Source organism: Oncorhynchus gorbuscha, linkage group LG19 (assembly GCF_021184085.1).
Source record: "Oncorhynchus gorbuscha isolate QuinsamMale2020 ecotype Even-year linkage group LG19, OgorEven_v1.0, whole genome shotgun sequence".
NCBI lineage: Eukaryota > Metazoa > Chordata > Actinopteri > Salmoniformes > Salmonidae > Oncorhynchus > Oncorhynchus gorbuscha.
In genome coordinates this window covers 39,517,191-39,529,705 of record NC_060191.1, presented here as the reverse complement: position 1 = coordinate 39,529,705, position 12,515 = coordinate 39,517,191, and the positions used below count along the sequence as shown (strand labels likewise).

The 12,515-nt window shown below is 43.2% G+C and overlaps 1 protein-coding gene across 1 annotated transcript in view; it reads left to right on the top strand.

The window, feature by feature from the left end:
- Positions 1-604: 604 nt before the first annotated feature.
- Positions 605-12,515, top strand: part of LOC124004625 (ankyrin repeat domain-containing protein 13B-like) — a 47,933-nt gene continuing 36,022 nt past the window's right edge. The window contains exons 1-2 of the mRNA XM_046313274.1: positions 605-1,072; positions 11,512-11,647. Coding sequence (XP_046169230.1) covers positions 965-1,072; positions 11,512-11,647 — 244 coding nt within the window. The 5' untranslated portion in view covers positions 605-964. The remainder of the gene's footprint in view (positions 1,073-11,511; positions 11,648-12,515) is intronic.

The following is a 12,515-nucleotide window of genomic DNA, read 5'->3' as shown; positions in this document are numbered from 1 at the left end:
TCAATACCCATTCATGTAGGCCTCCACCTATAGATGTTCACATTTAGCTAGGTCTCTAGATATGATGTATTTGATTATCTTTTGTAAAGCTTTATAGTGGCTTAGACTAGCTTATATTACAGGCGAGGTTGTCGAAGGAAAATATTTTTGGCTGGCAATGCAATTCTGATGTTTTAGACATTTAGACTAATCTGTAATAATATGGGGATAAAAGCAGGTTTACAAATAGCCAAAATAAATGTTCAGAGAGCTTCATGTTGCAAAAACATTGCCGTGCTATAGCCTAGGCAATGAGCCAATAGACAGCATCAAGGGTGTAGGCCTTCGGGCTATTTATATGTGATAATGTTATAGGCTAAGCTATATAGGCTGATTCTTTCGTTTATTCACATCAAGTGAAAAGTGAATGACTAACTCATAATGACTGGCAGGGGGCGTACCGTATGTAGCCACACTAGCCACTCTACTCGCGTGCACCTTATACATCACTCTCATCAGCATCCCTTCTATTTGATTGGCTGCTTACATTTTATTGCGGGCTGTCATCACTGTCTCGCAACAGTACAGAGGGCATCTCACAGTCACCATTCGCTGTGATGGGAGGGAGCGGAGAATAGATGGGCGTCTGCCTCGCTAGTTTATTCAAGGAGGAAGAGAAAGGTATGAGAGGGGCAGGGCATGGAGAACAGAGGTAGGCTAGATTAAATACAAGTAAGGGTTCTCTTGCAGATTCTTCTTAGATCTAGGGCTGTTGACTAGTCTTTATCATAACCAACAGACTGCAAGGGAAATCATTGAAACATTGTATTCTTACTTTCATATTATAATGCGGAAGGCATGTCTTGTAAAGTGACATGTCACGACAGAGCGAGAATATGAGCTAATAGTCAGTCAAAAGCGAAGTATTAAGACAGGTTTATACGGAACAAAAAAACAGAGGAGAGAAGGCGAACTATGACCGAAGATGATTTCTGCTAAGAAAACTCCGGAAAAGAGTCGTTATCCTATTCACTACATGGTGTGGCACGACAAACATCGGCAACTAGAGAAAGCGCTATCCGGGAACGAGCAGGTGAGTCTTCGGACCACACGTCCTCGTCTATCTGATTTTTAAAAAGCGTGGGCCGTGCCAATATCATTTGGATAGGTTTAGGTTAGGTGTGCCATCTAGTGTGACCACAGTTCACGAACCGTGGGCTCGTAGAATGAATTGAACGGTAAAGAGGGGGTGGAAGTTACATATGTTTCAATAGGTGGCTACCTGCCACGAGTTTACCTCGAGATTGCAAATTAGCCCATGCCATGAAATACCGTAAACCTCGTTTGAAATGTGTTTCCATCGTTGTCGTTCAGTGGGAGTCAGAAAATGTGTCTAGGCTTTGCTACAATCCCATATAATGATGTCATTGCATTTAGCGACCACATCATGAACTTGCAAAATTGTATCATTCTTGTAATCATCTCCTCTAGCCTAATTCATTTCATTACCATTTCCTTGCTATTTGTTACATTTTCGCAAGCTATAGCTGTGCGTGTGTAAAGCTGCTAGTAATACTATTTCGTGTTGTGTCCAATGCTGTACCTCACCACCACCTAAACGAAGAGGAGGAAACCGTGGGAGACAATGCAGATATAATGTGGGCGAATTGATGCACATGCACAGTGATGGAAATAATACCAGTCTTGACTCGGCTGTCAGAAGAGGATGTGTGGCTATGCCATGTTTACTATTTCTATGATATGTCCATACCTACAGAACGAAATTGCATAGGTGTTCATGTATTCTTTTGGGGATGTACTGTCGGAACATTTTAGCCTGTCCGTCCATTTATTTGAACCCATAAATATCTAGAACACGGTGCATGCATACAATGGAAATAGGTACTACAGGACAGACTGATGGACATAAGGCATGACAGACAGACACCTGGAAATACTCTCAAATGAACAGTCAGTGCACCTCTGCAGGAATATGGAATATCTAACACAGGTTTCCTGCAGCTTCCCAGGCACACGGACAATTGAGTAGGATGAATACGACTGAATGAAAAACCTCAAAACCTGCACACTATGCGGAGATTTAATTTCAATTTCTCATGAGGATCTGCATCATTTCAGTGCCTTATTATTTCAAGCAAGATGAATCCCATGTGTTTGCAATACAAAGCATATAATGCAATGCATTCAATATGGATAAGAAATGGTAAGCAATTGCGAGAGTGCAGGTTGTAAAGGACAGTAGACTGAAATGCCAGTTCCCTGTTCTGCTGCCTATTATACACCAGGTTGATGTGCAGTACAGGCTTGGCTTCTCTACTGTAACACTGTCACATCAACATAAGGACTGTGGTTGTTTTTCAACTCTGAATGTGAGCACAACAAAATAAAACAGTTTAAAGGGGAATATGTCCTTCATATGTCCGGTCACTGTGATTGACACCTTATTAACGTTTCAATTTTTTTTTAGGACGTTTATAAGAATAGTTTACTCTCACTTGCATCTGCGAACCTGACTCGAATGTCATACCCTCTCAGTCATATTTATATACTAATCCAAATTCAATTTCATTCGAATAACTTTATTTGACCGTACACACTGTTAAAACGTATGGTAAACGCTCAGGCCTTAGCACCTCTTGGCTCGGATGCAATGCTGTGCAGCGCACTGTGATGCTGGTGATGATTCAAGTCTGAGCCCCATTGATTATAACTATATAACGCATCCCCCAGTTGGTGTCATTTACAGGGCGCTGACAGATAAATCTTGGCCTCTCTTGGCAAAGCATGCAGGCTTATAGAAGCGTGTTCATGGCTCCATCAGGGGAAGTGTTACACTGGCTGGCCAACTGTCTGTCTGGAACTCCCAGACTGACTGGCTGGATGTATGGACGGTCAAGTGTGCACATGAGTGGATTGGATATGGCTGGCAGTGGTTGCATATGTGTCAAAGATCAATGGTATCTAAAGGAGTGCTGGACACAAGAAATGCACAGGGTGTAGGGTGTAGGGAGCGAGTGCACACAGGGTAAGCAAGGCCTGCGCCTCACTGATGAGAGAACAGAGACGTGCTGCGCCAGCAGCGAGAGAAAATGTTATTGGTATTGGTATCCGGGAAGGAGAAGAAGAAGCACATAAAAGAGCAAAAGTTTTTTTTTTTAAAGATAAATTGAGCGGGGAGGAGAGTGAAGAGGGAGAGCTCAATGCAGTTTCTTTAAGCAGTGTCATCAAACAAAGCAGAGGGATTCTTGGAATAGAGAGACCTGACAACAAGGTAGATACAAAGAGGAATAGCCAGAGGTTGTAAAGTAACATGAGGATGCAAGTGAAGGGAAGAAATGAGGGAGGAGTGGAAGGAAGGGAGGGAGGGATGAATAACAGCAGTGTGCAGCAACATATCACTCTATCCTGATCCAAGCACTAAAAATGCAGCCCAGATATGTTGGAAATGGAACAGGATCCTTTTCTAAAAAAACAACTGCCCTAACCTTCTACCAAAGAGGCGAAGAGGAGCCACCCTCACTCTAATGTGTACGATGCTCACAGTCTCAGCTGGGCGCTCATGTCAACTCAGCAGTCTTGAAGTCTGATGATATCATACTGGGTGGACACAGGCCTCACAAATGACATTGTCCTCCTTCCTAGTTTGTCTCTGCTGTACCATCTGTCTATCCCTGCCTGTAATATACAGTAAATTACGCTGACTCGTTATACACAACATCCATCCTCCCCTCTGTTAGTTTCTGGCTCCCACACCCAACGTATCTTAGTTTCCACCTGACTCCCCTCTATGGTGCTCCATACCTCCATCTCCTCTCCCCTCTACTTACCCCTACAGTGCAGTGAAACTCTACGCTAATTGCAGCAGTGCAGTGTCACTAGGGATAGGGGTGTGATTCGTCTACATTTAGTTCAATTGCGGAAAGCTTTTAAGCGAGAGAGAGGACAGAAACAGACAGCAGTACTCCTTAAAGCTTGAAAAGATGTCCCTGCTCATATTGGGTTGCATTTGTGTGCCTGAAAAGGCATGGAGGCAATGAATGGTACTTCGTGGCCCATATCTGCCTTTGCAAACCATAACGTAGGGACAGACTTACTGTATATTTGCATGCGCATACACACACACACACACACACCACACATGCACACACTCACACGCGTGCACACACATACACCGGTTGTAAATAGCTATATGCATAAAACTCTCTGAGGTTAGTACTGAATTCAACCTCCAATTCTCCATCAGTTCACAGACATTGTTTGTGATATCCTAACCTATGTCAACGATCAGACATGGAAAGAGTTGTTCCACAATAATCATGTTAATGTTTCCTGGAACAAACCGCACCAAAGCAATTCAAGTTTCCGTTCCGACATTTTGTACTGCTGTTTGCTTAACCACGGTATCTTGTTGTCATTTGATTATGCAAATCCAGGGTATTTTCAGCTTCTATTCCATGCAGGAAATCAAATGTGAGGTTACTACCTTAGAGATAGGAGTAGGTTCCTCCTCACTTTGCATTGTGGGGGACTTTCCTCTATCCAGTGTTTCTCTATTCACAACCCCCCCCCCCTTCACACAGAATACCATCTGTTGTCTCCTATCACTGTGCAAAGTAATACATGTTATTACATTAGTCTTGTGGTGGTCTGACAAGTGACAACAATGGTTAAAAGGCATGTTGCCAATATAATGCGTCTTAAAAGTTTTAGTGATTTAACAGTAAAACCTGTAGCATAATGAAGGTTTGACTTTGGTTTAAAACACTAACACAAGTGTAGCTGATTGTGAGGTTTAGTGCTGATTCAGATTAAACACTAAAGGCTGTAGCCTAATGGTTTGCCATTGGTTTGAATATTATCCCAAATATAAATGTATAGGTGATAATCTTCACCCTCATCCGCAAGTATGAGAGAGCTTAGAGTCTCTTAGAGTCTCTTCAGTTGTATCAGAGACTAGTGCTGTCACATCTGTCATCGAGGAGGAGGGAGAGAATCACATATCTCTCCCCACCCTGCCTGTGACAGGTTCACTGACCATGGCAGAGTTATTTCACCCAGCTCCATCCTCCTCCATCCTATCCTCCCTCAGTCCCTCTGCTGCTCTCACCTCTGCCCAGCCGTCCCTCTCGCTCAAATTTACTGGGCTCAGACTGTCAGGCTCCAACTACTAACTCCCACTCTGGCCTCATTTTCTTTCTCTGACCTGCATTTGGTGATAGAGGGATGGTAATGATCTAAGTTATTTTGAGATATCTATAAGCCGATCACACACATGCATCTGATGGTGTGGTCTCATTTGCATACGCCCCACTTACACCATACACTCGCACAGAGAAGGACTGCATAAAGAGACATTATCCCAAGCACTGTCATGTAGTCATATACAACGTTTGGCTATAACTAGGCTATAACTCTCCAACACATATTGAAAATGGATCAATCACAGTTGTGCATAGCCACTCCCGAATTTAAAAAGGGTAACAATGAAAATAAGGGGTACAGGTTGATTCTTTTAACCCCTCCCAATGAGCACACACATGATTCTCGTGCATGCCCTCTCCGCCCACCACAAACATATTTTGGTCTCACAATAAATGATTGATGTTGGTTTAAGTAGCTGCCAGAGAACATTAAGGCAAAGCAGAGAGAGTGCAGGAGTAGACAGAGATGTCTATCAATTATGCAGTTTCCACGGAGAGGGAGAGAAGGGAGGACCAAGGGAGGGATGGAAGGAAGGGTGGAGGAGGAGAGGGAGAGAAGGGAGGATCAAGGGAGGGATGGAAGGAAGGGTGGAGGAAGAGAGGGAGATAGCGGAGGACCAAGGGGGGATGGAAGAATGAAGGGTGGATTGAGCCACAGATGGACCCAATGAGGAAGAGAAAGAGAGTGAGCAGGCACTACGAGTCAGTCAGTGGATGATTAGGATGAGCAGAGAGAATGGGGAGACCCAGTATGACATAATATCCTTATTGTAACCACCTGGGCCAGTCGATTCTGTAAGTGCCTCAGAGTAGGAGTGCTGATCTGGGATAAGGTCCCCCCTATCTTATTCATTATGATCTAAAAGGCAAAACTGATCCTACATTAAATCAGCATCTATACTGAGACTCCAGCTAATGTCTGGCCTGTGTGTGTGGGTCTGTACGTGTTTGTGTGCAGGATAGTATGGCTCTATTTGTGGGCTGTTTGTTGGTCAGAACCACATTGTTCACATGCGAATGAGTAAGTCTGCCACTGTGTTTCAGTGTTAATGTGTGCACTAGTGTGAAGACGTGAGGATGAGGAGGTGTGGACTAAGAGGTGCCGTGTGTCTTTGTACCACAGCAGAAAAGTGTTACATTTGAGTGTATTGGTTTAGCATGTCAGTTCTATACCGTAACTGACCAATAATGTTATCAGTGTTTTTGTCAAGAGTGGTTTCCTTATTTAATATATACATTTTTTTCTTTGATCTATTTTTACTGAACAGATAGAGAGAGAGAGGACTTGTGTCTGTGCGTGATTGCATGTTTGTTTGTGTGAGAAAGTGGCTGCTGTCGTGTTTCTATTTGAGTGTTTCTATTTGCTCTTATACTTAATTAGCTTCATACAACGGGTGGGTCTAATCCTGAATTGGTTAAAACCGCATTCCAGCCGGTGTCTATGCCACAAGTTACCACCGACTAAATCTAGGACGTTAACATGCCTATTTACTCTGTTCCATCTGACTGCGCAGTTCACTGTCTCATCAGCCCAGCCAGGCAATTTACAAACTTGTTCTCCGCTATAAAAAGCATCTAGACATTACCCCCCATTCTTTTTAGACTAACATTTCATTTTCAACAGTGTAGTTTGTATAAACCTGGCAGTCTGTCTGTCTCAGACATTTAGTCAGTACTAAGAGTAGATTGTCCACCATCTACAGTATGTGTTATCCTGGCAAAAAAAAAGAGAAACATGCAACATAACATTTAGATTCAGAATAATAAATATTTGAATAATTTATCTGAGCAAACCAAAAACCATTTTCCCACATTTTGTAACGTTATAGCATTATTTTAAAATGGATTAAACTGTTTTCCCCTCATCAATCTACACATAATGCACATAAAACCACGCGACAACATGAGGCTGCCGCCACAATGCTTCGCCGTAGGGAGAGTGCCAGGTTTCCTTGGTTCAGTCTTGGTTTCATCAGACCAGAGAATCTTGTTTCTCATGGTCTGAGAGTCCTTTTGGTGGCTTTTGGCAAACTTCAACGGGCCTGTCATGTGCCTTTTACTGAGGAGTGGCTTCCGCCTAGACACTCTACCAAAAAGGCATGCTTGTTGGAGTGCTGCAGAGATCGGTGTCATTCTGGAAGGTTCTCCCTTCTCCACAGAAGAACTCTAGAGCTCTGTCAGAGTGACCATCAGGTTCTTGGTCATCTCCCTGACCAAGGCCCTTCTTCCCCGATTGCTCAGTTTGCCGGGCGGTTCCACACTTCTTCCATTTTAGAACGATGGAGGCCACTGTGTTCTTGGGGACCTTCAATGCTGCAGGAATTCTTTGGTATCCTTTCCCTGATCTGTTCCTCGATACAATCCTGTCTCGGAACTCTACGAAAAATTTCCTTCAACCTCATGGCTTGGTTATAGCTCTGAAATTCACTGTCATCTGTGGGACCTTATATAGACAGGTGTGTGCCTTTCCAAATCATGTCTAATCAATTTAAATTACCACAGGTGGACTCCAATCAAATTGTAGAAAAATCTCAATGTTCAATGGAAACAGGATGCACCTGAGCTCAATTTCGAGTCTCATAGCAAGCGTCTGTTTTAATTTGTAATACATTTGCAAAAATGTGAAAAAACCTGTTTTTGTTTTGTCAAAATGGGGTAGTGTGTGTAGATTGATGAGGAAAAAAAGTTATTTAATCAATTTTAGAATAAGGCTGTAACGTAACAAAATATGGAAAAGGGGAAGGGGTCCGAATACTTTCCAAATGCACTGTATATACAAAGAAATATCAATAGAAAACAGGTAAAACTAAATTAAGTGCAGCTAGTTGCAGTCTTTTCAGCTTCAGTTTGAAGTGATTGAGTTAGCTGTGTTGTTGGCTAGCTCCTCTGAACAACAGAGAGCACATTTCCTATGCCAGGTGAAATCGGATCATTTGCTCATTATTATGGATGTACCCAAATAAATGTCACTAGAAAACAGCTTAAACAAACGCAAATGGAAATACTCTGCTGTTATTCTGGCTGCACTGTTTGACGTGACTGTAAGTTAGCCGTAGTTGGCTAGCTAGCATGCAAGGGATAAGAATGTTGCCAGCCAGTATGGCAATAAGACATTTAGAACAAACGACTTGTTCTGTCCATAGATACAGAACAAAAATAATTAGCAACTGAGTCGTGTCTCTGGCAACCGATAGAACGAACGACCAGCCGTCAATATACTACCACAATCCTTTGCTGCTCTGCTCTTGCTGTTTATGTACTTTTCACCGTTATCTGCCAGTTTCACTCCCTTTCTTATCCTTTTTTTCTATCTATCTATCTATCTATCTATCTATCTATCTATCTATCTATCTATCTATCTATCTATCTATCTATCTATCTATCTATCTATCTATCTATCTATCTATCTATCTATCTATATATTCTCTCTCTCTCTCTCTTTCCTCAGAGTAATCCCCAGGGCCACTTGGAGGGCCCTACAAAGCCACACTGACATCAATCGCTCACTACCCCTTATTCAGTACACCCACAGCCTACGCCATCACCACCCTCTCTATCTCACAGTGCAGCCGCCGCCACTCAACCAGTCAGCTCCAACGCATAGCACACCTTCCTCCTTCTCCCTCTCTCCCGCCTCTTCTTCTCTTGGTTGCTATAGCGATAAACCTCTATTCTCTCCCTCTATTCCCTCCACACCTCGTCCTTCACCTCTGACAGTGCCTGTGTGGATTCCTCCTCCTGTTTTTCTGCCGTTCCATTCCTCCTCTCCTCTCCGGCGTCCCCCTACCCCCTCTTTGGGATTAGGAGCCCTGGTTGTTGCTTACGATCAAGCGGTGGCGTCACTAGCACTAACGCTGTGCTTGCTAATTACAGAACAGGGCGTGGCCCCCAGGGAGGCCCCTGGAAGGAGAGGGAGAGCAGCGGGGGAGATGAGGAGGCTCCACGTGGGAGGAGGGAGGCGGCTCCTGGTGAAAAACAACCCAGCCTCATCCCTCTGATGTACTGTACAACACACTCCACAATAACACACTGCAAAGTACCCTCAGCACACCAACACAAAACGTCGGGGCTGCACTGACCTGCACTGGGGCACACTTGAACCAAAATGCAAGCCCTCACACAACACAACTCAACAGTGTGTGTACTTTGTCATTTGAAACATTTCCAATGCAAATATGAATAGACGCAAAGCTCGGATGGAAGTGTACCATAAAGCTATTGCCCTTATTCCCTGTTACAACTGCTCCTCCCCTCACAACAGCAGCATCCATCCATCTATCCATTTCCATGCGTTGTAATTTCTTCAATACATTTTCCACATCCACCAGTAAGGCAGATTCAGATTCCACAGAGCGTCGCCTTGTGTGCATCCCAAATGGCACCCTATTCCCTTTATATATACTTTTAACCAGGGCCCCCACAGAGCTCTGGTCAAAAGTAGAGCACTAAAGTGAGAATAATGTGCCATTTGGGACGCACCCCAGTCGCCTTCTATCAGCCTCCCTCATTAGGATGTCAGCGTGTGGTTGGTTTATTCTTGACCTTGGAACCTGCCAGGTGCTCTAATGAACTTTGTTTAATCACAAGCCAGAGACCATATTTCTAGACATAGAGACTTGCTGATTTAGACCAACTAGACTGCAGAGCAGAGAGCCTACATCAAACACACTGCAGTAGTCTACTAGACTGATATAGCTACTGTATCAAAACTGAGGCAGGTAGAGGCTGAGACAGACAGAGAGAGATGGTGTTCCAAAAAACGGTCCAGTTGCCAGGACCACAAATACAAATTCCATCTAGACACTGTTGCTCTTGAGCACACCAAAAACGATACATACCTCAGTGCCAAAGGTAACTTCCACAAAGCTGTGAACGATCTGAGAGACAAGGCAAGAAGGGCCTTCTATGCCATCAAAAGGAACATAACATTCGACATACCAATTAGGATCTTGCTAAAAAATATTTGAATCAGTTATAGAAACCATTGCCCTTTATGGTTGTGAGGTCTGGGGTCCGCTCACCAAGCAAGAATTCACAAAAAGGGACAAACACCAAATTAAGATTTTGCATGCAGAATTCTGCAAAAATATCCTCAGTGTACAACATGCAACACCAAATAATGCATGCAGAGCAGAATTAAGGCCCATACCCGCTAATTATCAAAATCCAGAAAAGAGCCGTTAAAATCTACAGCCACCTAAAAGGAAGCAATTCCCAAACCTTCCATAACAAAGCCATCACCTACAGAGAGATGAACCTGGAGAAGAGTCCCCTAAGCAAGCTGGTCCGAGGGCTCTGTTCACAAACACAAACAGATCCCACAGAGCCCCAGGACAGCAACACAATTAGACCCAACCAAATCATAAGAAAACAAAAAGATATTTACTTGACCGACACATTGGAAAGAATGAACAAAACCATTTTGCAAACTATATGCTATTTGGCCCTAAACAGAGAGTACACAGTGGCAGAATACCTGACCCAAACTTAAGGAAAGCTTTGACTATGTACAGTGAGCCTAGCCTTGTTATTGAGAAAGGATGAAATAGGCAGGCCTGGCTCTCAGGAGAAGACAGGCTATGTGCACAATGCCCACAAAATAAGGTGGAAACTGAGCTGCACTTCCTAACCTCCTGCCAAATGTATGACCATATTAGAGACAAATATTTCCCTCAGATTACACAGATCCACAAAGAATTCTAAAACAAACCCAATTCTGATAAACTCCCATATTTATTGGGTGAAATACCACGGTGTGCCATGACAGCAGCAAGATTTGTGACCTGTTGCCACAAGAAAAGGGCAACCAGTGAAGAACAAACACCAAGTGTAAATACAACCCATGTTTATTTCTTTTCCCTTTTGTACTTTAACTATTTGCACATAATATGACATTTGAAATGTCTTTATTCTTTTGGAACTTTTGTGAGTGTAATATTTACTGTTAATTTGTATTGTTTATTTCACTTTTGTTTATTATCTACTTCACTGTGGCAATGTTAACATATGTTTCCCAAGCCAATATCGCCCGTGAATTGAAATTGAGACAGCGAGAGAGAGAGATTAACTCTAGAGAATGACAGAGACGTTACATCTAGACACTTACAGCGTAACTCACTATATAAAGCCGACCCGTCTAGAACACTGGCGCTCTGTTCATGTGAGGATGTGATAGCTCAATTATCACCTGTCTCTTCTCCTTCCATCACTCTCTCCTCCACACTTCCCCCACCCTATCTCTCTCCTTGCCAGATGAGCCCTGCACACCATGCAATACAATGACCCCAATTCTCTCCTTTTTCTCCCTCAGGTGGACGTGGAGACCCTGGACCCCCGGGGTCGGACTCCCCTCCACCTGGCTGTCACTCTGGGTCACCTGGACTGTGCCCGTCTGCTCCTCCAACATGGTGCTGACGTCAGCAAGGAGAACCGTAACGGCTGGACGGGTGAGACAGGGAGGGGTTGTAATAGTACGGTGGCATTTCGCTCCACCCGCAATAACATCTGCTAAACACGCGTATGTAACCAATAAAATGTGATTGATTTCATTTGTGTAGTAAGAGTAGCGGTAGTAGTAGTAGTAGTAGTAGTAGGAGTAGTAGGAGTAATAGTAGGAAGAGTAGTAGGAGTGGTAGTAGTAGTAGTAGGAGTAATACTTGAAGTAGGAGTAGTAGGAGTAATAGTAGGAAGAGTATTAGGAGTAGTAGTAGTAGTAGTAGTAGTAGTAGTAGTAGTAGTAGTAGGAGTAATACTTGTAGTAGGAGTAGTAGGATTAATAGTAGGAAGAGTAGTAGGAGTAGTAGTAATAGTAGTAGGAAGAGTAGTAGAAGTAATAGGAGTAGTAGGAGTAGTAGGAGTAGTAGGAGTAATAGTAGTAGTAGTAGTAGTAGGAAGAGTAGTAGAAGTAATAGGAGTAGTAGGAGTAGTAGTATGAAGACTAGTAGGAGTAGTAGTAGTAGGAAGAGTAGTAGAAGTAATAGGAGGAGTAGTAGGAAGAGTAGTGGGAGTAGTAGTAGTAGGAAGAGTAGTAGAAGTAATAGGAGTAGTAGGAGTAATAGTAGGAAGAGTAGTAGAAGTAATAGGAGTAGTAGGAGTAGTAGTAGGAGGAGGAGTAGAAGTAATAGTAGTAGGAGGAGTAGTACAAGTAATAGGAGTAGTAGGAGTAGTAGGAGTAGTAGTAGGAGGAGTAGGAGGAGTAATATAAGTAATAGGAGTAGTAGGAGTAGTAGGAGTAGTAGTAGGAGGAGTAGTAGGAATAGTAGGAGGAGGAGTAGTAGGAGTAATAGCAGTAGTAGGAGGAGTAACAGCAGGAAT